This window comes from Enhydra lutris, unplaced genomic scaffold, assembly GCF_002288905.1.
Source record: "Enhydra lutris kenyoni isolate GAN:26980312 unplaced genomic scaffold, ASM228890v2 scaffoldscaffold62, whole genome shotgun sequence".
Taxonomy (NCBI): Eukaryota; Metazoa; Chordata; class Mammalia; order Carnivora; family Mustelidae; genus Enhydra; species Enhydra lutris.
The window spans coordinates 3,756,437-3,783,541 of NW_019154146.1; the positions used below are offsets into that span (position 1 = coordinate 3,756,437).

Genomic DNA, 27,105 nt, shown 5'->3' on the forward strand with positions numbered 1-27,105 from the left:
TCCTGGTGTGACCTTCTCTTATGAAGGTTCTCTGCTGAACTCTGCCTTGTGGCCTTTAATATCGAAAAGTACCTGAAATCAGTGCTGCACTGTATGTTGACTAACTAGAATTTAAATAAAAAATTTTTTAAAAAGAAAACTAATAAAAGAAATATTAAATCCAAAGTGACCAACACCATATACAGATCCTTTAACATGGGTCTCCATTTGCCATAGATCATGGATACTTCTGAGAATCTGATAAAATAATGTGCTTATGGATGACACAGTCAACACATATTTTATAGATAGATGATAGATAGATGATAGGTGATAGATAGATGATAGATGATCGATAGATGATAGATAGATAGATGCAGTGAGTTTATAACTCTGTGGTCCCAGAGGGAATTCTAGAACCCAGGCCAAGAAGTTCCTATTTAGAGAGATTTTTAAAATTTTTTCAACAGTATGATAGAATATTTTACACACTGTAATTTACTGGTGTATTAGTGATAGAATAAAGCATAAAAACATGTGTCACATGTGATAGCTCTGCAGACAACCCGCCCGGAGCCGATGTGTGCGGGAGCACCCACAAGACTTGCCTGTGTGAAACGCGTTCATGATTTGGGAGCGCAGGTGACGAGGCGTTAAGCATTGAAACAGGGACTGCCACGTTACTTGAGTTAGGATCAAATGAAAGCAAAGCAGATTACATAGCAGGAGTCAGAGGAAAAAAGTTATTTTCTTTTATCTTCCTGCACTAAAATTTTGGAGAGTTGATTTCAGCCACCTCCCCAGAGCTTGAGTCCCCTCCCTTGTCCCCTCAGTTACGAACCGGCCTGTGCCTGAAGCCTCCACCCACAGCGCGTCCTGCGTCGTCCCCGTTCTGTCCCCAGGGTAGCTGAGTGTCAGGGCTGCTTCCGTGTGTTGAGCTTAAGTCTGTCATCACGTCTATACCCTCTGGCCCCCGTCGTCGTCGCCACGAAAGCTGCTCCCGATGAGATTATGTTACTAAAAATGACCAGTTTCTGTAAGCACTGCAGCTGCTCTTCAAAGAAAAATATTGTTGATGCTCCAGCAAATAACTTCATTTCAATTAGACATCAAAGAGTTATTTAAATTTTTTAATTTGAAAGTGAAATCATGTGTTTGAAAATGTTTTGTCAATTTAGAGCATCCTACAAACGTAAGGCCTTCCTGTTATTACTGTCAGGAAAATAACCAACTAGAACCAACGCCATGTGCTGTATTTATCATAGGATAACTTAAATATTTATAAAACCTTAAGAGTAGGTAATAAAGATTCTGATGATTGAAAATGGCACATGAACAACCTTTTCAGAGTAATAGGAAGGAGGTAGTGTCCTAGTGAGATGTCTGATTTTTTAACATGTATTTTAATAATTTCAAGTTTTTAATGCATTTTGTCAGTCAATAAATATAAATTAGAGCAAGTGAAAATCAATTAGAGTACAGCTATGCTGACATTATAATAATGAATAATTTTACAGTAATTGAAGAGCCCACAAATGGAGTGCCACTTTATTATTTCAGTCTTTTTTGTTTGAACAAAAACAACCCATGTTTATCTCAGTTACAAATAAAAGCGTAAGATTCTCAGTAACTGTAAAAAGTTCTTAACAGATTCATATGCGAAAGAATAATTCTGAAGAGACAGAGTCCAAATGCCCCGTGCTCTGGTCTTGTCCAGGTGATGGTCTGCCGCCCCCGTCCCGTGAGGGCAGAAGAAGAGAGGATGGCCCTAGAGGGTTGCACCTCAGCGGTTTGTGTTTTATGGGAGAGGGTGGTTACCTATGGGGAGAGATTTTAATATGCCTGACTAAGCCTTATTTTGAGGTCACGGGACATTTTCTTCGGTGCTATTGAGAAAGCAGTTTACTCTTCATCCGACTTGCTGAAGTGGACAAAGATATCCATGATTTTCTTAATCCATCGATTTCCAGTCTCATATGAAAATTGCTAAAGTTTTAAATTAGTTTAAAAAGAAATGTCTTAAATATTTTAACACTTTCTAGTTCTTGAATTGCTTCCTGGAAATACCCAAACCTAGCTGCGCTCTTCAGTAACTGGGGTTCTGTGGCAGCAGGTGATGTCGCCGTGGCAGACCATCAGGGAAGGGAAGCTCCACTGTTGCAGCTTAAAGAGAAGCTGCCACGTTGGTTTCCATTAATCATTGCAAACTCTTCTTCTGTGTCCCCCAAACCTGTCACTGGTGGGCCAGATGCCATTGACTGTATTGTTTGAGTACCTGCAAATGTCGGAAGATTAGAGCCTCTGCTTGTTATTGGTGGTGTTTATTTGTGTTTTTTCCGTAGTTGGAAGGGCACAATATCTTCTCCACCCTGAGCTCCAGTGAATATGAACAGGTGCTTGAGATCATCCGCAAAGCCATCATTGCCACAGACCTTGCTCTGTACTTTGGAAACAGGAAACAGTTGGAAGAGATGTACCAGACCGGATCGCTAAACCTTAATAATCAATCACATAGGTAAAGATCCTTTTTAAAAGTTTAGAAGCCTAGGAAGTATTATCTGGAATAAACGTATACTTAAAAACAGAAATGTAGTTTAGCATAAATTTATATTTGGAAGAAGGAATGTAAAAATATTTATGTGTTTTCTTTTTGTTTTACATGTATTTTATATTCGTTTTGCATATTTCTTTATTTGACAAAATTACGGAGACTGAATTGTGGGGATATATTAAAATATGAATTGCAATTTAAACTGCTCACACAGGAATGGGTACTTTTTTTTTTAAGATTTTATTTATTCATTTGAGAGAGAGACACACACACACACACACACACAACAGAGCAGCAGGCGGAGGGAGAGGGAGAAGCAGGCTTCCTGCTGAGCAGGGAGCCTGACATGGGGCTCGATCTCAGGACCTGGAGATCATGTGACCTGAGCTGAAGGTAGACTCTTAACCATCTGAGCCCCTCAGGCGCCCCAGGAATGGGTACTTTTAAAGAGAGGTCACTTTACAGGAGAGGTCAGGCCTCTCCCTGAATTCAGTTCAGTTCAGTCCAGGCTTTGGTCATTAGCTTCAAGGACTCAAAAGCAAATAAAAATGGATTCATTTTTCAGAATCTGGATCTTACTGACCAAGCTAACATGATTGATGGATAAAATTGGAATTCCATTTTATTCATCTACAAACGTATGTTCTGGTTACAAGCATCAGAAAATTGGCATTCAGTGTGGTCAGATCATTTAGGAAAACAAGGGACAGTCAAAAGTTGGCTTCGTGGGCATGGCATCAGAACACGGAGAATTAGATTACTTTCAACGTTCCAATGGATCAGGCTAAATTCACCTGGTTTGTCTTTCCTGAGCCGGCATGTTGTGCCTAACGAACTCAGAGCTGTACTGGGTGTGTTCACTGTGAAGCTGTCCACCATCTGTGTGTTCCATCTCAGTCCGCTGGCTAACTTGCCCGCTCTGCTTGTCAGTCTATAGGTGTGACCACCAGCTAGGACTGAGCACTAGGACTTTCCCTTTGCTGTTCCCACGTCTGACCAAGTTCATCTTAAGTGATGCCATCTTTACGTTGAGATTTGTGGACATTTGTTTACTGGTCTCTTCTAGTCTCGCTGAACTTGGGTCGATAGTCTCTTGTTTGGGTGCTTTGCATTCTTCCTCCATGATCCATTAAGTACTGATCGTAACATTTCTTTTTAGGAGAGTCTGTTTTAAAGTTTTTAGAAGCAATCCACTGAGGTAACACATGCACAAAACCTTAGATTTACAAGTGACTATAGATATGTAATAAAGTTTGCCTCTTCAGGAATATTACATGCATATAATATAATGATATCCATTCCTTTGGTTAAACTACCATTTTGTGTGATTATTTTACATCAAAACACGGGCAGGTCCAGATTTTGCAGAGCCTGAAACTTACACAGTTTTGGGAACCCTATTTAAGGAAAACAAAGAAACCTTATTTTTACCTAGGGCAGTCTGCACACATTGCCAGGGCCTCCCAGGATCATGGAAGGGGTCAGCGTCATGAGGGGCCACAAAGGTTCTTCCCAACACATCTTCCTCCGCCTGCAGCCCAAGGATGCTCAGGACTCACAACCATCGTGTGTTTCTGCCTGTGACAGATTTTGTGGTGTTCTTGTTTACAGTTCTCTTTATGATGGCAGTTATAAGATCGGGAAAATATACCCTGGATGAAAGTAGCCTTTGGCTTGCTGAAACCCATGTGCATACTTTTTTTTTAAGATTTTATTTATTTATTTGACAGAGAGAGAGAGATCACAAGTAGGCAGGAGAGGCAGGCAGAGAGAGGGGGAAGCAGGCTCCCCGCTGAGCAGAGAGCCCGATGCGGGGCTCGATCCCAGGACCCTGAGATCATGACCTGAGCCGAAGGCAGCGGCTTTAACCCACTGAGCCACCCAGGCGCCCATTTTTTTTTTCAAGGTTATAAGTAAGAGTCATGTAATTAGTATCAAGTCTCTTACATATTGTTTTTAGCAAAATGATTATAATAATAATTTTAAAATAGAGAATTTAAGAATAATTACAAATAATATATTTGGTGCTTAATGGGTATGTGTGTGTGTTAGTGGTGTATGCTGTAATAATAACAGTTAATAATTTTAAAGGTAATGCATGTTTGTCTTAATTCAAAGAGTGCAGAAGTATATATAAGAAGAATATTCTGTTATTCTGCACTCCATGCCCGCAATCTGTTGGGTATAATATCATCCCACGCACTTTCCTGTGTTTATTCAAAGTTCTGTGTTGGGGGGTCTCTGTGTGTGTACACTATATATATATACACACAAATATACTGTCCTCTTCTTTTTTTTTTTTTTTAATAAAAATGTGATTATACCAGATGCATTCCTTTTTGTAAGGGTTATATAACATCTTGCATGGAATACTATATACCCCATACTATATAAAAGCTTGTTAAACCTGTCCCTGATGGTAAGATATTTCTAGAATTCCAGAGTATAGATAAATCTGCGGTGAACTTACTTATTTAGTCTTACCTGCTGGTCCTCTAAGAATATGTTTTGTGTAGTGTGTGATGCTAGAAATTTATTAACGTATAAGCATCGTAAATTTTCTAGAAGGGTTGTGGAGGTTCACAGTCCTCCGAACATGTGGGTGGAAATCGTTGCTCATTGAATGTGGCATTTTCCGGGCGCTCCGTGCACTACAGATTGCTTCGTGCTTCTTGGCTGTTTATGGTTCCCGCTTCTATGTATGTGTCTGTTCAGAGCTTTTGAGTATTTTTTGTTGAATTGTTTACTTTTTTTATGAATCAGTTTGCATTATATATTTTATTAAGGGTACTAAAAGTTTCTCTGTTGTATGTTACAAATATTTTCTTCAGGCGACTTTCAAAAACTTTATTCAGATTTTCTTTTGACTGTAAAGAAATTGAATTTCATGAGGTCAAATCTCTCATTTGTTTTTATCAAATCTGGTTTCCTGGCTTGCTTAAGATGACCTCCCCTGTCGTCACAGGAGTATAAATAGTACTTAAAATTCATTTTGTATATTTTTATGCCGCTTCCAGTCGGCGACGGGAGGAGAATTAGGCACAAACAAGTCAGCTGCAAGAGGTGGGGAGCAGGGGACGACCGTCGAAAAGACGGCTGCTCCGAGCAACCCCACAGTCTCACTTTTATTGGATAGAAACAATGGCCAACAGAAGGACCGATGAAGGTCAAACGTTAGTCACGTCTCGCGGACAAGCAAAGAGGAGGATAAAGCTCATAGTTAACCAAGCACATTCAAAGGACTCATCTAGCTAACAACCCGCGCTTCTGGGAAGAGAAAGGAGCGATCACGGAGAAGGGAAAGCCGCCGGTTTTCGTTCCACCCTGAGCTGACCCGGCGTTCCCGGGTGCTCGGCTTCCCTGAAGCAGGCGGCGTTCTGCCCTGGGCGGGCCGGGCGTCCCCAGCTGCCCAGCTTCACGGTCGTGTATCGTCCTTCTCCCCAAAGACCTGTTGCCAGTGTATGTATTTCTTAAGGCATATCTAAATGTGCTTGGCAACCAGTAAAATCCTCCAGGGGTTATAGTTTAAGTAACAAATTGTTCCGAGGGGCAGTAGCATTTTTATAGTTTTGATTTTCATAGTTAGAGCTTAGTTCTTCTGGATTTATGTCTTTTATTTATTCCTGGTGGGTTAAATCAATGCCATTTAATTAATAACCCATTTTTTCCACTGCTTGAAGTTTCATAGAAATTAAATAATTGTTTGGATTCCTTAAGCCATTTAAATGCTAATTAACTAATCCTCGACTGTGTGCATACTGTTTTGATTACTGTAACTGTGTTGAAATTTATCATACATACCTGGTAAGATATCTTCATCTTTCATTTACCTTCTACAAATTTTATGGAAATTGTTACTTAATAAATGCATTTTTAAATATTTTTATTAAAATTTTTCAAACTTGCCAAAAAGTATAGATTATATTGAGATGTACAACTTATACCCACTACATGCATTCAACAATTGTTAACATCTTACCATACGTTTCTTTCTTTTTTCAATGTCCACCTTGAATGTAAGTTATAGACATCATGACTTTTCTCCCCCTCATCATGAACACTTAAAAAGACAAACATATTCTGCTATCAGTTAACAGCCACATGGCACTTTGATCGCAGCTACGTTCATTCTTCACTTGAAAATGGAAGTGTACTGTCTTCAAAGACATTGGCACGAGGCTTTAATCCTGACAGCATTTTACTGTTTGTCTACACAGGTCCTATCATTTTCTTGGTAAAGTCATATGGTTGTTTTACAGATTTTAATCACTTGTAAATGTATTTTTCCCCATTTTTAACTGGAAATACAGCTTCCAGTATAAATAAAGTCATGAATTTCTACATACTTCTCCATTTTGCTTCATGTGTTTAGAAACTTTATTAGGTGCTTACACATTTATATTTGTTATGTTCTCTCCATGATTTACCATCTTATCAATGTGAAATTAATTCTCTTTTTTTGTCTGTAATGCTTCTTGCTTTAAAGTTTTCTGTGTTAATAGCCACACCCGCTTCCTTATGCTCATGTCCCGTTGTCTCTGTCTGTGTCTTCATATGTAGTACGGGTCTTAGTCCCAGCAGTAGTTGAGACCTGAAGTCACCGATTTCCTGACGGACTAGTCATTCTTCTTGCATTTAATGTTACTATATGTGATTGGTGATTTATTATCTTACTTGTGTTCTCTTGAACCCCTGTTCTCTGTCCCTCCTCTCCTTCCTTCATCTGTGCTAACTCAGTGTTTCCTTCAGCACTTGGTTCTGTCTCTTCTACTATCTTTCGTTGTTGTGTCTCTTTATATTTTAGGTGGTTACTCTTGAGTTTACAGTCTTCATTTTTAACAGTTGCTTTAAATTAATACCGTTCCATTTCCATACAACGTAAAACCTTAAAAATAATCCATTTATACCCCCTTTTTGTCTGCTATGCCCTCGTTAAGTATGATACTGATACATTTGTTCTGTATCCCACATAGACTGCTAATATTTAAAACTGAATAGTCAACTGAAGAATTTTTTATTAAAAGAAAACTAATCTGTCATATTTTCTCACATGTATCCCATTTCCAATGCTTCACACTTATTCGAACAGTTCCAGATTTCTATGTGGTATCATCCCACTCTAGTCCAAAGAACTTCCTTTAACGTGTCTTCAAAGTGTGTTGACAGCAGTTTCTTCCAGCCATTTTATTTTGGCTTCACTCTTCGGATGTTTTTGCTGGATTTGCGATTCTAAGTTGGCAGATTTTCTTTTGAAAGTGTCCAGTTGTTTCCCTTCATCTTTTAAGTCAGTGGCCATTCCTGTTGTTATTCTACACATAAATGTCTTTTTATTCTGGCTGCTCTGAAGATTCTCTCTGTATCTTTGGTTTCTAGCACCTGGTCTATAAAGTCTGGTCTTCTGGCTCGTGGTCCTGCTTGAGGTCCTTCCTCGGAGGTTTCTGGGACTATGGGCTGCTGATTTCAGTGAAGTGTAGAAAAATTTCCACCATTATTTTTTTCAAAATTTTTTTTTTGTCTTATTTGTCACTTTGCTTCGGCAGCTCCAGTTACACGTGAGATAGATCATGGAATGATTTCTTGGGCTGTGAAAACTCTGTATTATTTTTTCAGTCTTTTTCTTCCCTCTGCCTCCGTTTTGGTAGTTGGCTACACTGTGTCTAACTCCAGATTCTTCCCAGCCTGTCGTTAACTCCATCCAGTGGTGTCTTTATTTTATGTAATGTGTTTTTCAGTTCTAAGATTTATTTTTGGTTCATTTTTATAACAGTCTTAACATTCTCGATCAGTTCACTCTTGATATTAAAATATATGTTTTTTCTGAAGATTCTTTGACACATCAGGGATTTAAAATTTCTTGTCCACATTTCACCATCTGAGTTTTCTATGCATCTGTTTAGTTGACTATTTTCTCTCTGAATCATGGAATACATTTTTCTGCTTCTTTATTTCTATATTACATTGTGGATAATACGCTCTGTCATCTTTCTGGATTCTGTTATCTTTCTCTACAAACAACTGACCTTTATTCTGATGGCCAGTTAAATTTCTCATGGATTGCCCTAGACTTATGAAATATGTGTCTTTAAGCATTTTTAGGATGGTTCTGTTTCTGTTTTGACCTTGGTCCTGGGGTCACAAAGGATTTGAGGGAAACAGGAATGTGATTTTGGGAGCCATCATCCCTGTGGCTCTCTCATGGTTTCACTTGTGAATTCTATCAAACATTTATAGAAGAAATAATATCAATCTGATACAAAATGTTTCTGAAAATGGAAATAAGAACCACTTTCCACCTTACTTTATGAAGCCTGCATAATCCTGATACCAGCATCTGTGACAGACACATCACCAGAGTAGTAAATTAAAGATCAGTCAATATTCCTCATAGACATAGATGCAAAATTATAACAAAGTATAACAGATTCAGCCACATATTAAACAAATAATAAAGCATAACAAGTGGATTTTATCTCAAGAATAGCATTTGCTAATTAATATAATTCATAGGAATACAATAAAGAAAGAAGAAGGGGCGCTTGCCTGGCTCAGTGGGTTAAAGCCTCTGCCTTCGGCTCAGGTCATGATCCCAGGGTCCTGGGATCGAGCCCCACATCGGGCTCTCTGCTCATCAGGGAGCCTGCTTCCCCCGCCCCCCACTCTGCCTACTTGTGATCTCTGTCTGTCAAATAAATAAATAAATAAATCTTTTTTTTTTTTTTTTTTAAAGAAAGAAAAGAAAGAAGAAACACTATGTGATCATTTTAAAAGATGCAGAAAAAGTTTTTGACAAACTCCTATTGATGGGGGAAAATAGCTGAGCAAACTAGGGATACAAGGCTTCCCCAATTTCTTAAAGAAAATCTCTGAAAACACTATAGCCACTTTGATGACAGGAGGTATATTAAGGATTCTCCCTCCAAGTCTAGAAGCGAATGAAGGATGCCTGCAGGGACCACTTCTAGTCTACTTTGATCTGGAAGCTCTAGCCAGTGCATCACATCAAGACACAACGGGCACCTGCATGGTTCAGTCGTTAAGCATCTGCCTTCGGCTCAGGTCATGATCCCAGGGTTCTGGGATCGAGCCCCGAATCGGGCTCCCTGCTCGGTGGGAAGCCTGCTTCTCCCTCTCCCTCTGCTTGTGTTCTCTTTTTCACTATCTCTCTCTGTCAAATAAATACATTTAAAATTTAAAAAAAAAAAAGAAAGAAAGAAAAACAAACAAACATTGAGAAAGAAGTAAAAGGCCTAAGAGTTGAAAGGAAAAAGTAAATCTGTCCTTATTTTTAAATCACACGCCATATACTAAAAAAAGTCCTCAGGAATCTCCAAAAAGTCTGCTAGATTTAGTAAGTGCAAGTTTACACAGTACGTGATCAACATTTTTTTAAAAAATCATTTATTTTCAGACACGAATAACTGTCATTTGGAAATTAAAGATAATAATGCAATTTCACTTGCTGTGTCATTTTTTAAATGACACACTTGAATAGATTTAACATGATATATAAGTCTCTGTACTAAAATTATAGAACATTTCTGAGAGAGCACTGTATGAATAGAGTGATAGGTCATGATTATGAGTTGCAAAAATCGCTGTTACTAAGATACCGATTCTCTGCAAATATTCCTCCAAAAATGTAATTCCAGTTGAAACCCTACCAGGGTTTTTGTAGACCTTGACAAGCTAACCTCAGATTTATGTAGAAATACAAAAGATCTAAAATAGACAAAACAAAGAGCACCTGGGTGGCTCAGTCAGTTGGGTATCAGCCTTCAGCTAGGGTCATGATCTCAAGCCTGGCATTGGTTTCCTAGCTCTTCAGGGAGCCTGCTTCTCCCTCCCTCACTGCTGCTTCCCCTGCTTATGTGCGTGCTCATGCGTACTCTCTCTCTCAAAAAATAAAATAAAATATTAAAATGGTCAAAACAACTTTGTCAAAGCAAAAGCCCAATTGGAGAACTTAACACTACCTGATTTCGAGGTTTGCTCTAAAGTACCAGTAATCAAGATAGTGTGTATTGGTGTTCGGGTAGACAGATAAATTGGTGGAACAGAGTATGGAAGACACACTGTATAGCCCATTGGTTTTCAACCAAGGTGTCAAGAAATTCAATGGAGAAATGGATAGTCTTTTCAATACATGGCTCTTGAATTACTGAGGTTTCAGTTGGATGATAGACTTAAGTGTTAAAGTTAAAATTACAAGAATTTCTAGAATAAAACATAGGAGACAGTCTTATGATCTTTGGTAGGCAAAGATTTCATAGCACACAGAAAGCACTAACCTTCAGAGATACTGGTCAGAGGCTACATGCTTTCCATTGTAAGATGAATAAGGTCTGAGGATCTAAGGTCTAGCATGGCAATTATAGTTAATAATACTGTATATTATACTTGCAGTTTGCTAAGAGCATAGATCTTAAGTGTCTCATCATACACACATGCAAAAGTGACTATATGAGCTGATGGATGTGTTACTTTGATTGTGGTAATCATTTCACAGTGTATACATGTATCAGGTCATCACATTGTACAACCTAAATATATACAACTCTTAATGGTCAATCTTACTCAGTGAAGCTGGAAGAAAGAAAAGGAAAGCACTAATCTTCAAATGAACAAATAATAGATTGGACTTTATCACATTAGGAACTTACAATCTTCAAAACAACCTTCAAGGAAGTGAAAAGCCACACAGTGTGAGAAAAATATTCTCCATATTTAGGTCTTCTGTAACACTTAACAACTCAATAATAGGACAAAGTAAAAATTACATGAAAGATTTACCTTTTAGATTTTAAGTAAAAATGTGAATGGCCTTAAAGGAAGTTAAATGTTAATACAGTTGATATGAAGTGAAGTTCAGTGTATGAAATGTCTCTCTGAAATGTCAGCACATTGGAGCAGAGGCTCCTGAGGGATTGGCCAGAGGGGTGAGAGAAGTGAGCAGAAGCTCAGAGAGACCTCGGTTCCACGACTATGGATTGTTCACATGCCAAGCCTGGGCCAGGTGTTGGATTTGAGCAAAGAACAAGACAGCCACTTGCCCTGCTCTCGCCCGATGATTCCAGTCTAATGGAGAGATTGACACATCAATGAAATAACTTCATGGTACATGGTTTAATTATAGTGGTGCCAAGTTTTATAAGGATGCAAAGGGTGTTTGATTTCATCTGAGGGAATGGAAAGGTTGTGGAGAGAGATTGGGAAAAGAACAGCCATGCACACTGGCCCAGCTTAGTCTGGGCCATGAATATCCTCAAAATAAAATTGTGTTCTAGGAACTGTTATGGCTGAATTGTGTCCCCTGAAAAGTTCCTGTGTTGAAATCCTGATTCCCAGAATGTGACAGTATTTGGAGAGATAGCCTTGAAGGACTAATTATATAACATGAGACCATATGGGTGGGTCCTAATCCTGTATAACTGATATCTTTAGAAGAAGAAATTTAGATACAGACATGACAGGCAGAAGACCATGTGAAGACACAGGGAGAAGATGGCCATCTGCAAGCCAGGAAAGGAGGCCTGGGACAGACCCTCCACTCATGGTCCTCAGTAGGAACCGACCTTGCCAACACCTTGATCTTGGACTTCTGGCATCCAGAACCATGAGACAATGAGTTTCTGTTGTGTAAGCTATCAAGTTTGTGGTACTTTATTACAGCAACCCTAGCAAACTAATATAGAGGTCTACATGATTTTTTTGTCTTCTGCAATCAAAATTGTCCAACTGACCACAGGGGCCAATAGACTTGACTTTGGGGAGGGAAGATCCTGGCCAGGCCTAAACACTTCACTGGGGCTTCCTGGGTAGCGGGCAGTCCCATTCTGTGCCTATTTGGCGTCCTTGTCCCGTCTCATCCCCACCCAGGTAAATTTGCACAGACACCTGTCTTCCCTCTTGGATGAGGAGTGATTATGTAAAGAGACATCTACCAGGTCATGGTTTCCTGATGTTCTAACCTTGGATCAGGGATAACAGTCCTGCAGGGAGGACTGGGGGTTCACTGCTGGGAAGAGAAATCCTGGGACCCTTACCTCTCAGCTTCTCGGTACAGTGGGGTACAGTGAGATTCTCCACCTATGACTCATGCAAGGTATCATGGAGAAAGGAAGTTAAGAGAGTCATAACAACCATACTGGAAAGCAGTTAAGCTCATTTTCACAATAGCGTTACATAAAATCAGAAACTCTGCATGATTTCGATCCTGTTTGTAATCACAGCTGCTGTGAACTAATACCCAAGCCGGTGGGACAGGGTTATCTCAGTGTCCTGACTCAAACTGGGCACATATGGGCACATGGGCTTAGATGCAATGTAGGAGGCTTTGAACTTCACCAGAAAAAGCCATCATCCTACTGTTCCATTCCTTGGAGCCCTTGAAATCCCACGGTTGTCTGCCTTTTCAGTGAGGACATCAGAGCTGGCCTGTGCCAATGAGAAGAGCAGGGACCTTCTCATTGAATCACTTTGAGCTAGCCAGACTCAAAGTGATTCTGAGAATGAGACTCACTGTGTCCTGGTAAGAAGAGACTGGGGGGCTGTTGGGAAGGTGAGAATCTGTAGATGTGGCCTAGAACTGAATCGTTTTCCACTCCCAGTGTTTCCAGGCTGGAGCACTTTTCGCAGCAGAAAGACTCGGACAGATGGCATTTAGGAAGTCCCCGAGAAGTGAGGGGAGGGCTCAGCTAGAAGAAAAACAAGCTCTACCATAGAGGGCAGGAGTCAGTTGATGCATCATGGGGGGTTGAAGGGGGCCCAGGGGCTCATGCAGCACACCCAAGAGTCAGAAGCCGGGAGAGCGCCCCATCACCTAGTGCTCAGAGGCCAGGCATTCAGTACCTCCAGGCATATCCGCCTTTCCATCTGTGTGCTAACACTTACTGAGTACCAAGTGTTTGTAAAGTGTGATGCCAGCAGTAGAGGAGAACTTCAAGAGAATAACAGATTATTCTTGGGTATCCCTGTGCAAGAGTATTATAAGTTTTCTATTTTACTTTAGGTCCAGGATCCATTTTGAGTCAATCTGGGGGGAAGAGTTTAAGGTCTGTATATAGAGTCGGGTTTTTCTGGTTTTTGGTTGGTTTGTTTTGCATGTGGATGTCCAGTTGTTCTAGCACCCTTTGTTGAAAAGACTGTCTTTGTTCCATTGTATTGCTTTTGCCTCTGTCATAGGTGATTTGCCTATATTTACGTGGGTCTATCTTGGGCTCTGTTCTGTTACATTGGTATGTTTGTCTACTCTTTCTCCACCTGCCTCACTATCTTGATTACTATAGCTTTACGGTAAATCTTGAAGTTAGGTAGCATCAGCCCTCCAACCTCATTCTTCTTCAATATTGTATCAGCTATGCTGGGTCTTTCGCCTCTCCCTATAAACACGTATTTAATTCTGGGGAGGGGGATTCTCAGTGTAAATAGTAATTTGTTTTTTATTTAAAATTTCTTTTTTTTTTTAAGAATTTATTTGTTTATTTGACAGAGAGAAGGAAAGTACAAGCAGGGGGAGGGGCAGAGGGAGAAGGAGAAGCAGGGAGCCCAATGCGGGACTCAATCCCAGGACCCTGGGATCATGACCTGAGCTGAAGGCAGACACTTAACCAGCTGAGCCACCCAGATGCTCTTATTTCAAATCTCACTTGTTCACTGCTGGTGCGTAGGAAATGACTGCCCTTGTATCCCATGACCTTACTGTAATAATTTATTAGTTCCAGAAGCATTGTTATTGATTCTGTCAAACTGTCTGCATTGATAGTCATGCCATGTGTGAAGAGTTTTAATTCTTATTTTCTAATCAGTATGCCATTTCTTTCTTTTTCTTGTTTTATTGCATTAGCACGGGCTTCCAGTACAGTGTTGAAAAGGAGTGGTGACAGGAAACATCCTTCCCTTGTTCCTGATCTTAGTGGGAAAGTGTTGAGTTTCCCACCGTTAAGTATAATGTTAGCCATAGGTTTTTTAATAGATATTTATCAAGTTGAGGAAGTTCCCCCATGCCTAGTTCACTGAAAGCTTTTATCATGCATGGCTTTTGGATTTTGTCAAATGCTTTTACTGCATCTACTGACAGGATATTGTGATTCTTTTCTTTTTAGTCTCTTAATATGATGGGTTACACTAATTGATGTTTTTCAGTACTAAACTTGACTTACATACCTGGGATCAATCATAATTGGACAATGTATAATTCTTTTTATACAGTGTTATCTTAGATTTACTAATATTTTGTTGAAGATTTTTGCATTTATGCTCTGAGAAGTATGAGTCCATAGTTTTCTTGTAATGTTTTTGCACAGTTCTGGTATCAGGGTGATGCTGGCCTTATGGGATAAGTTAGGAAGTGTTTCCTCTGCTTCTGTCCTCTGAAAGATATTATAGAGAATTGATATAACTTCCTTAGATGTTTGGTAGGATTCACCTTCTGAACCCATCCAGGCCTGCTACTTTCTATTTTGAAAGATTGTTAATTATCAGTTCAACTTCTCTAATAGTTTAGGCCGATTTGGATTATCTGTTTCTTTCTGTTTGTTTCACCAGATTGTATCATTCAAGCAATTGGTCCATTTCATGCAGGTTATTCCTTCCTTATCCCTTTAATGCCTTTGGGATCTGTAGTGGCATTCTCTCTCATTTCTGATACCAGCTATTTGCATCCTCTTTTTTCGTAGTTAGACTGGCTGGAGAGGCTTATTGTTTTTATTGATATTTTCAGAGAACCATCTTTTGATTTGATCGTTTTTTCCTCTATCAGTTTCCTGTTTGCAAGTGCACTGATTTCTGCTATAATTCTTATCATTTCTTTTCTTCTGCTTCATTTGGATTTAATTTGCTCTTCTTTTTCTAGTTTCCTGAAATAGAAGCTTAGATTTTTTTTTAATTTTACATCTTTATTCTTTTCTTTTGTGTATGTTTAGTGTTAATAAATTTCCCTCTAAACACTGCTTTCCCTGCATCCCTCAAGTTGTGTTGTGTTTTCATTTTCATTTAGTTATAAATATTTTAAAATTTTTCTTGATTTCTTCTATGACCTGTGTGTTATTTGGAAGTGTTTTCTTTGTTTAATCTTGGGTATTTGGGGGGATTTCCCAGCTATTTTTCTACTATTGCTATCTAGTTAATTCCATTGTTGTCTAAAAAGCACGCACTGTATGATTTCTACTCTTTTAAATTTGATAAGGTGTATTTTGTGGCCTGGAACCTGTTCTGTGTTGGTGAATGTTCTGTGTGATCTTGAAAAGACTGTGTTTTCGACAGTTGTTAGTCTACAGATGTCAATTATATACAATAGTTTGATGGACTTGCTGAATTCAAACTTGTCCTCACTGATTTTCTGCTATCTGGATCTGCCCCGTTTCTGATAGAAGGGTGTTAAAATCTCCAGCTAGAATAGTAGATTTGCCTGTTTCTCCTTGGCAGTTCTGTCAGTTTCTCCCTCACAGATTTGCATGTTCTACTGTTAGACACAGACAGGTTAAGGATTGTTACATCTTGGAGAACTATCCCCTTCGTTATGATGAAATGGTCCACTTTACTGCTGATAACTTTGCTCTGAAGCCTTTCCTGTCTGAAATCAACAAGCTGTTCTCATTTGCTTGTGAGTAATGTCAGTCTGGTACCTTCATTCATTGACTTGGAATCTCTGTGTGTCTTTATATTGAAACTGGGAAGACAACATAGATTAGGTTGGGTCTGGTTCTTGAGTCCATTCTAATGACCTCTTCTAATTGGTTTATTTAGACCACTGACATCTGAAGTGAGTGTAGACATGGCTGCATTCGTATCTGCCATGCTTGTTACTCTTTTCTATTCACGTTCGTTCTTTGTTCCTATTTTTGCCTTCCACTCTTTTCCCACCTTTTGTAGCTTTAATTGATTATTTTATGTGATTCTATTTTTCCCCTTTCTTAATATATTGTCTATATTCCTTTTTCTCTTTACCTTTTTTTTGGTGGTTGCCCTAGAGTGAAAGATTTTTTTCAGATCCTAAGGCCAATAAGAACATGAAGTTTTGCTGAATATATTTAGATGTAAGGAAAACTGAATTAAAACCATCATATACCACTACATGTTCAGTAGGATGGCCAAAATTAAAAAGACCATCAATACCCAGGTGATGGCAAGGGTGTGAAGCTACTAAAATATTAACAGGATAAAATGTACAACTGGTTTGGAAAGAACTTTGGAGTTTCTTAACTAGCTAAGGATCTGCTTGCTTTGTGACTCCGTTCTCCGGTTACTCAAGAGAAATGAAAGCATATTGTTCACACAAAGACTCAGACAGAAATGTTAACCGCAGCCCTATCCGTAACATACCTAAACTGGACGCAGCCCAGGTGTCCAATAGCAGGTGCATGGATAGAGAGTTTCTGGTATTTCTATAGTGGAAGACTGTTCTAGTCAGCAATTTCAAAAATTAGTAACTGCTGACTCATGCAACAATATGAATGAGTCACATAGACATTTTGTTGAGTCAAATAGTGTATACTATATGAAGACTTTTTTTAAGATTTTATTTATTTACTTGATAGAAAGAGATCACAAGTAGGCAGAGAGGGGAGAGGGAAGCAGGCTCCCTGCTGAGCAGAGAGCCCGATGTGGGGCTCCATCCCAAGACCCTGAGATCATGACCTGAGCCAAAGGCAGAGGCTCAACTCACTGAGCCACCCAGGAGTCCCTGAAGACATTCTCACGATGCACAGAATAAGCCAAACGAATTAGTGGTGCTCTTGGTTGTGATAGAACTCAGACTGACAGTTTTGGGCGTCGGGTGAAGGGCACTGAATGGGAAAAGGGCAGGAGGGTTTCTGGGTGATGAAGACGTTTCTTGTCTTCATCGATGTGATAGTTTGAGACTATATATTGTCATCCTCCTCAAAGTTTATCCTTCAAACATATGTATTTCATTCTATGTAAATTACACCTAAATTAAAGTACGAGAAACAAAGATATACAATCCAGAAATACGGCTCTGTAGTAAATATGAAGCATCTTTGTTCAAGTGTTTTGTGCTTAAGTGAGATAGAGTATGTCAATTCTATCAGTAAGTCTTTAGATGAAATCATTAAAAAAGTAAATAGAATGGTTTTTAATTCACCAGATGAGATCAGATCTCCTTTCTGAGGGGATCAGGAGTTGATGAGCTCATAGAGGCAGCCCACAGAATACACGGTTGATGAGTAGGCTTTTCACTGAGCTTAGAATTATCAGTGCACGAAGTAGTCCCACATTCAGCGTGGGTTTGGTGGCCTTCCCAAGATCTCCTTGTGGGGATTCTGTATTGATGTATGAAAGGCATTGCACATTTGAAGCCATTCCGTGCTCTCCTTCAAGATGGCAGGCATAATGTGCAGTCACAGTGACTTTCCTGCAGGTTCAGAGCTGCCCTCGTAGCTGTTATCGCAAACCCTTCTCTCCGTCTTCTAGAGCCCCTTCTTGTGCTCGAGTTAACACGGACATCATTGCCCTAGGACTAGATGTGTATTCCACCAGCCATCTTGTCACTGCTGTGCGCTCGCTCCTGACACTCCTAGAGGCCATCGCCTGGATCAGGACAGCTGTTCCTCCAGGAGGTCTGCAGGTGGCAGACGTATTTCGCCTCACTGGTCGACTATAGCTCCTCTGGGCACAGGACAGAAGGGATGGGTATCAACTCCGAATGTTGCTAGCTTTTTTATCTCACTCCTAATTTTCTTGCTCGAGTAATTCCTGCTCAAAAGAAGCAGGAGCCACTGCTGTCTTCCCTGATTCCGCTGGCTGTTAGCTCTGATGTTGTCCAAGGGGCAGGGGTCTCCCTTGCTACCTGGTCCATATTCACAGTAGCAAGGGGCTCTTTGCAAACTGTTTAAAACAGATGATGCTTCACAAGCTATTTTTTTCTCTATTAGTTAATGGGTAGTCTATAAACTGGAAATATATATTTTTAAAAAATTTTATTGTTTCTGTTATTTTACTGTTTACCTTTGCTTATCAGTATAGTATCTTTTTTGATGATGATTTCCTGTTCCCTTTTAGAGATTCTCTTTTATACTTTTAATCCATCCATTTATCTGATGTTGCTGAAATGTCTGTATCTAAATATATTATAATATTCAGTGATAATTTTTATAGATATCACTTATAATTAGCCCATTGGATAGTTGATAAATGAGAGACAGTGGCTTCTCTCTTTATACCTAGAATTAATACTAAAACATGAAAAGGTGATATTCATCTGAGGAAATCAATGGCAGACTTTGGCCACTAGTGAAGTTACATGTTGTCTAGAGAAGTACATCCTTTATTTAAAATTAAGCATCTCTGTCTACCTGCCATAGTAAATGCATGAGGACCTCATTCTCCTAGGTGTGTGTTGTGTTTCATCTGAAGAACCTAAAATGTAGGGAAACTAATTCTCATGTGAAATTGCTAGTGTCCTCACCTGATTTAGAGTTAGAGTAGTGCATGTTGCCAGGTAAGGGCTCTCAAAGATTTTTAATAGCAAATCCCTCCGTGACACACACTTGCTCAAGAGTGATTTCCCCTTGACATGTAGTCATTTTTCTCCTGATGATATTTCGTGAAGAAGCAACATAGGATTCTATAAAATTAAGAATTGAGAACTTGGATTAAAGTTGACTTCAGTGAGCTCATCACTACACCATGCTTACGCTTCTGTCGAAGAGTTACTTGTATTATTTGTGTCACTAGATAGAGTAGGAGTCAAACATCTCTTCTGTGGTTTTGACTCTGCAGCTGTTCAAATAATATTTTCAGAGAATCCATAGCATCCTGAGTCTGGTTTTATGTTTCAAAAATAGCCAGAATGAGTCGTGTTATCAGAGAAGTCGTTATCATAAACATGATTTACTGAAGTTACTTATTACTGTGATTTAAAATTTCTTGAAGATGAATTTAAAAACAAGATAATTAAAGTGATAAGGGGAAAAATGATTTAATCTAGTCTCTTTTCAAATATTGTGTGTGATGGGATTTTAAAATGAAACAGAAGAGTTAAAATAAGGCTAGATAGTAGTTTCTAAACAAAACACTTGCTAAAACACACCCCAAAAGCTTGCTCTTTACTTAGCTACTGGACCCCACTTTACCCAACCTCTGCTGCGTTGTAGTAAAAACCACCTCGCAAGAGAAACCTGGTCTTTGATTACCTCTTTGTGGATGAGCATTCTAGATAAGCAGACCTGGATTTATCTTCCTTTCCTTTTTCTTTTTTCTATTTTCCAGGACAGTTTTTTTATGCTGGACTATCCAAACACTTTAGCCTGGGTCCCCAAACACTAATGGAACAGGTTTTCTTAGATTAGTAAAAAGTTTGACTTTAAAACCATTTTTCTACTGATGCATGAATAAAGGGGTATAATTTGATATTAGAGTTGTTTAAGTTTCAAACATATTTTTCAGTGTGACTGATAGCCTCCGGCTCTCCCCTTTGGGTCCTCCTGTCATCTGAGTAGCCTCCATTTGGCCTCCACATCCACTGACCATGTTTCCCAGTTCGACCTGTAGGGGCTGGGTCACCCAGCTCCCTTGCCCTCCCTCCAGCTTCTGTCTGGATTCAGAGAGCGGTGGCAGTGACAGGAGATGAGAGGATGGGAGGAGAGAAGATTTCGTGCATTTGCTCCCCTGGCTTTGCCCTGTGGGGCCCTGGCTTCATAGTGCTTCTGGGGAAAGCTCTGTATCGTTGCCCTTTTGGGCCCAGGGCAGGGCCTGTATGCTGCCCCTGACCCTCGGTGCCTCCCCATCCTGGGCCTCCCTTCGGCCCTTCAGTCGATCTCCCCTCCCCCGGGGAAGCCTTCTCTTTCACGTTAGGACCCTGGCTGATAACTTTGGGTTGAAGTAAGTAATGTTACTGTGTTTTAAATCTGGGCCACACTATTGCGGAGGCCAGAGTGAGGTCAGAGCCTAGTGAACAGCGAGGGTAGAGAAGTCTTCTGTTTCGAACTCACTGTGGAAATCAGCCAGTCCTTCAGTCTCTTTGAATTCCAGAACTGACACAAATGAGGAATTGTAATAATAATCATACGAGAACTCATTTTTATGTGCATATATATGTAAATATGTAATATGTAATCGTCTTATCTCCATCTGAAATCTTTTATAAAGTTTTGTTTCATCTGGTCCAGCTGCATATTTCTGCTTTTCTTCCAGTAGGACATCGTATCCGTGGCTGATGAACTTTGTAGAGTGTTGGGGGTCAGACAGGGGTGGGGAGCGTAATGGGAGAGTAATCCACCCGAAATCCGGCGAGCTGTATGGTGTCCTCTCCTTCGGTAAAGTTCTGTGATTCTGTGATTTTCCGCTGTGGGAGGAGAATTTTAAGATAGGACAGCCCTGGTGAGAGGTGAGAGTGTCTGCACATCCTGATGGACCCCCGTGTGTTTAGCTCCGCTGCCTGGTCTGGGCTGATGCATGGGGTGGAGGAGAAGGAAGAGGAGGTGGGGAAGGGGGGCTCTGTCACCATGACTCCTGCCGATGTGACTGTGCTTCCCCTTGGCTCTACCGGACCCCCAGAGCATTCATCCTGTCCCAGTCACAACTGCCTCCGTCCAAATAGTGCTGCTGTCCTGTCTCATTACACCACGGTGGTCTCCTGAGTGACCGCTCCCCATCCTCCCTCGCCCCTGCAATTGTACAAGCCATTCTCCACCAAGAGCTCTCTGCAGTGTGGAGCACGTCCGTCCTCTGCTCACAGCCTCCGCTGTGTGACCGTCGGACTTGGAATAGCAGACTCCTGCCTTGCCTCCAGACCAGGCAGCGTTGTGCTGTGCCTCGGCCCGTCATGCCAGCCAGACGGGCTTGTTGTTCCTCAGGCTCACGAGCTCCTCATGGACACAGTAGGACTTCCACACCTACTCAACTCTACTGGGACTCACAGATCTTCGTGGTTCTGCCTCTTTTACAATAATTTTTACAAGCTTGTTCCAAGAAATGTTTTCCCTTATTTTCTGCGTATTCTCCGTATTAGAATGTTAGTTCTATAAGAGCAGGGCTGCTTGATTCAGTACTATCACTGTGCCTGATATGTAGAGGCATTCAAAAGATCTGGGAATGAATGAATGTAGTCAAACTCCCTGAAAGTATAACATAGGCATTGCCTTGGGCTTTTGGTTATTTTTGCTAACTGGGTTATACAAGACCGTACCTAGAGTAGTGAGCAAAGACTCTGTCCCTTTCATGGTTGCTTCTTAGAACACATGAGGAATTAAATGTCTGTCCCAGTTAGACCTACAGTCCATTCACAGGAAGAAATAAAATGATTCCAATTTATATTAATATTTCCAGACAACCATGACCATCTAACTGATTTGTCATTGAGAGTAAAAGATAAGTAACTTATTAAGGCATTTAATAAAACTTTCTTACCTGTTTATTCTTTCTTTTTTGGCTACCAGTAAAATCATTACTGTTGAATTGTTTTGTCTACGTCATCTTGACAGTGAATATGAATGACAACTGGGTCGTGGTCTTCTCAACCCTAGTAGGCACACTACCTGTGAAATCCCGTCCAGGGAGAAAATTGGTTCCTTGCATCCTACAGTCCCAGTTCTGTTAACATTTCTTGTTTTGTGGACTTACAAGATAAGAAATCTTTTTTGAGGTAAAGCTTGTTAGAATGCTTAGCCAACAGAAATAAATGTTGAGATATATTTGTGAATATAGATTAGAGATTGAATGATTTCAATATTATGGAACAGTCATAGTTTCATGTTCATGTTCTGTTGAATAAACACATAACAAACTCGTTCTTTTAGAAGCCCAAATCCAGAAGTATTCATCCTTTAAACCACAAAGTGCTTAGGAAACTCCCTCATCAAGAAAATATGAGTTTCCTGATCACGTTAAGGGATTTGGTTCTTCACACAGTGTCTGTCTGGGCGTCCCAGGAAGGGTGCACAGAAGTCTCATCAGCTGCTTCGTCTGCCCTGACAGAGAGAAGTGTTCTTAAGAAAAGTGAGGGTGTGGAAGTGATACGTAATTAGGGAAATGGCCTAAAGGAAGTGGGCTGATGGGAAATAAAGGAGCCTTGCAAGTGATTGGCAGCATCCAAGACACAGGTAACAGAGCAGGGAGGGTCTCCCAGATACCCAGGGGTCTGTGTGCAGGAGTGCCGCTACATCAACAGACAGCCCTTAATATGCCGTCTGCCCTGCTGGGGACGGGCTCAGGACTCAGGGCAGGGCTGTGCCCCTGATGGGGACCATCTGTGGGGCTACGAGAGGTAAGGCAGCTTCTGCAGCGGCAGATCCCTGGGACTCGTTAAAATGTGCACGTGAGCTGGAAATGGTCACTTCTCATTCGTTACACAGTTTTGTATCTTTCTAGATGATTTGCCTTTTAAATTATGTAATTTGCTTCATAAAAGTTAAAGTCAGTATGTTAAATTCCTTACTAATCAGCAGTTCGTGCCACCATCAAGCATAGATTTTATTTAGGGCAACCACATGTCCCTAGACCAAATCTGTGAAAATGGTAGGGCTATGTCCATTTGAAGTCTTCAAGCAGTTTTTTCTTTCTATTCAAGAGGAAAGATGTGGGGCACCTGGGTGGCTCAGTGGATTTAAAGCCTCTGCCTTCGGCTCGGTTCATGATCCCAGGGTCCTGGGATCAAGTCCCGCATCGGGCTCTCTGCTCAGCAGGGAGCCTGCTTCCTCCTCTCTCTCTCTGCCTGCCTCTCTGCCTACTTGTGATCTCTGTCAAATAAATAAATAAAGTCAAAAAAAAAAAAAAGGAGGAAAGATGAAACCAAGCCACATTTAGGGAAAAAATAAGTCAAAATGTGAATGCAAAGCAACTGAAAAAGAGAACTCATTCCATTTGGAGGTTAGAGTTTGCACAGTGTGGGGAGGCCACTCCCGTCACACCCGGTCTCTGAACTTGGAGGACAGCGAGCGCGCCGAGGACCTGCCCCGCTCTGGCCTTGTCTGGTGTTGCGGGAGCTGTGGGGAGGCCGCCCTATTCTCCGCACCTCACATTTTTCTTATATCAACACTTGAGGTAGATTTATTTTCTCCAAGGTTTCTTCACCCTGTACATTTGCAGAACTCCGGGAGGACGGAGGTGGGCCCAGGGCTATGCCCACACTGTCTTGATTACAGCAGTAACCCTGAGGCAGCAGGGGCGTATGGTAACCCCTCACAGGGCGGTGACGGAGGGGGCCCGTGTCCTTCCAGGTGAAGCAACACTGCTCTTCCATTCCACTTGCTTCCCTGCCAAGTAATGACTACTGAAGCCTTCTTGAAAATGCACAAGTGTTTCTAGCCTTATTGCAAGCGTGCAAATGCCAGGCTGAACTGTTTTGTGTTCTTGTGTTCTAGAGATCGTGTCATTGGTCTGATGATGACTGCCTGTGATCTTTGCTCTGTAACAAAACTGTGGCCGGTTACAAAATTGACAGCAAATGATATATATGCAGAATTCTGGGCTGAGGTATGTTTTTTTATCTTTATATGAACATTAAAAGTGAGAAAAAGTCTGATGAGAAAGTAAATATATGGGTACATTCGTAACAATGTCTTAGTAGCTCAGGTTGCTACTTACTTCAGAAAACTCCTGCCCGTCCACATGCAACAGAGGCATTAGCATTTCCACACAGATGTAAGGACATTTATACAGACATCCAGCCATGATACCGTGGGTCCCTCCGTGTCACAGGCTGTATGTGTCTGCAACTGGAAACTGGGGACATGATCACCTTGTGCCATAGACATACGAGATTCTGTCAATATTCCAGACAGTCCATTATGAGTTCCACAGAATATGTGGGCTTCTAACTCGTGATAGTCCTGACATGAGGCAACCGTGGGACTTTACTTTCATTAGTACCTTTTCTTGACTGAATTACATCAATTATCAGAAATGTGTGCTAGATTTCTCAATTTGCTTTCTGAATTGTCCAGGAAGGAGCACAGCATTCTCTTGTTCACATGAACCCACAAATACCTAGCCCCCTGCATATTCAAAGATGACTTTAAGGAAACAAATGAAGCAAAATGTTTGTGTACCTCCTCCTGAAGAAGTAAATTTGGAGGGTGAACGGTTTGGTCATTGCTGATTCAAACTATTCAGCCTCACCCATATAAAAGAATGGATGTAAAAAGTAAAAACCAGCCAATCATTCAGTTCATAGTTCAGTAGAAACGATTTATAATGTTAAATTTTTTCACAATGGCAAAGCCAAAAATGTTTGTTGGGTGAGGACCACAGACCTGGAGAGTTATTTCTCCAGAATGCCTACACAGTATGTGCCCAAACTCCTGCATGATTTTTCTTATTCTATAGTGTGTATCCCTGAATCTAGTTACTGTCAGACTCAGTTAAGAAGATTGTTTTAAAGATACATGTCTGAACTATAATCCCTAACTTTATTACCCGTTAACTTAATTCACATATGTGTCTAAAAGTAGTAACCTGCAACACATTCTGTAAATATCACATACGGAGAACTGGTCTGAAGTTAGCGTATTGTTTTGCAAATAATTTTATTTAACTGATGTAATTCATACTTTCACAGCTGTATTTGTATTCTAAAATACGACTCAAAATGTGACATATGTTATGTAGATTTTCCCCTCTGTATTCTGCACTGATTAAACAGTGCACAAAGATTTGATTAAGCTCCCAAAGTGCTCATGGATGCCATCTTCAGGGACCTCGCAGTCCATGGGAGGAAGCAGAGATCATGACCACTGCGTCTTGCCGGCTCGCCTCCCAGATGTCTGCTGTGTCCCGTCTCTGTCCCCACCGCCTACCCCCTCTCCCTGCCTTTTCTTTTAGAGTTAGACTAACAGTCACACAGAGTGCGCTCTTTGATGTCCTGGTGCTGGAGATGGGTGTCCTGCTGTAGCAGTTGGGATCAAACCTCACACCAGCTTTGTGACTCTTCTCTGTGCCTTCGTTGTCACATCTGCAGGCTAGGGATGGCTCTAATTCTGTTCCCAGTCTGTCCCTCCATGCTGTTGTGATAAAGACAAAAATCACGAACTTGACCTCCAAAACCCACAGCCTCACCAGGCTATTCCACGTCTCAGCCCCTCTGGATTCCCTGAGTCAAGTCCCTCTCACAGCCATCTAGGTCAGCTTCGAGACCCCCCAACCCCCGCCCTGCCCTCTGCAGCTTCCTCTGCCAGCCCCACACTGGGCCAGATCTCCCTTGGATGCGTACTCTGCAGCACTGCACTGCTCTCCTCTGTAGCCTTGATCCTATTTGTGAGAACTGTATGTAGTCAAATCTTTATTCAGTCTTTTTACTTATGGGGCTTCTAATAACCTTGAGCAGGGGCCTGTGCAATTTCACTCACTTAGAAAAGGAAAAGAAGGGCGCCTGGGTGGCTCAGTGGGTTAAGCCTCTGCCTTCAGCTCAGGTCATGATCTCAGGGTCCTGGGATCGAGTCCTGCATCGGGCTTTCTGCTCAGCAGGGAGCCTGCTTCCCCACCCCCCTGCTGGCCTCTCTGCCTCCTTGTGATCTCTCTCCGTCAAATAAATAAGTAAAATCTTTAAAAAAGGGGCACCTGGGTGGCTCAGTGGGTTAAAGCCTCTGCTTTCGGCTCAGGTCATGATCCCAGGGTCCTGGGATCGAGCCCCGCATCGGGCTCTCTGCTCAGCAGGGAGCCTGCTTCCTCCTCTCTCTCTGCCTGCCTCTCTGCCTACTTGTGATCTCTGTCTGTCAAATAAATAAATAAAATCTTTAAAAAAAATATTTAAGAAAAAAAGAAAAGGAAAAGAAGAAGTTTGAGAACCACTGAATTAATATTTAAAGTGGTAACATTGGAGTAGAAGCTGTATTTCAGGTGCCTCCATCCTGCAGTAGAACCCTCCGTGGGTGTCCTCGACCTCTGCGCTTGGCCTCCGTCCTGCAGTAGAACCCTTCGTGGGGGTCCTCATCATTTGTTTTGGACCTACCTTAGCAAATCTAGGATGTGTTTAGTTCTGTACCTCTGATTTCTAAAAATAAGCATGATTGTGAAATAATTAAAATAATTGAATAATGAAGAAATGTGAGGGATAGCAGGGTAGGAAGGTAAACGTTGAGGTATGTTGAGAAAGAAGATTGTAGCCATCTTTAACAAATTACTAAAAAGACGAAGATAATTTAAAATCTATAAAATGTGGATAACATTATATATAACTCCTAGTCTTTCATGAAGCTTAAATGAAATATTTGCTTGTTACCTACCCCAGAGCCTGCAAAATAGAAAAACTTCAATAAACATCTGTGAGTATATCCTGTATGGCGATGTGTAGCCAATTACACTGTATCTTTACTAACACATTTTAGCAGACCATTCTCGATATATAGTATTTCTCCTTAAAGCCTCGCCTCATCCCATTCAGCACACACGAACATTCATTTGAAGAATAAGTGAGGAAAGAGCTTGAGATCCTTCCATTCTTGTTCTTTTTTGTCCTCCTCACTATTCTGTTGGTCTCCCCTTGTCACGACTTTCATTAACTTCTGCACAGTAAAACCGGGAGAGATGGCTGCGCTCCTGGTAATTCAGTTGAGAATAACATAGGATAAAAACCAAACAATGATACGTTGTTTTCATTGTTTTGACATTTGTTTGGGTCAACT

At 40.8% G+C, this 27,105-nt stretch overlaps 1 protein-coding gene across 2 annotated transcripts in view; it reads left to right on the plus strand.

Annotated features, from left to right (window-relative positions):
* Positions 1-27,105, plus strand: part of LOC111158707 (phosphodiesterase 10A) — a 570,570-nt gene that overhangs the window by 538,171 nt on the left and 5,294 nt on the right. For both annotated transcript variants that reach the window (XM_022520920.1, XM_022520921.1), the window contains 2 exons: positions 2,322-2,494; positions 23,848-23,959. In XM_022520920.1, the coding sequence (XP_022376628.1) occupies positions 2,322-2,494; positions 23,848-23,959 (285 nt within the window). The remainder of the gene's footprint in view (positions 1-2,321; positions 2,495-23,847; positions 23,960-27,105) is intronic.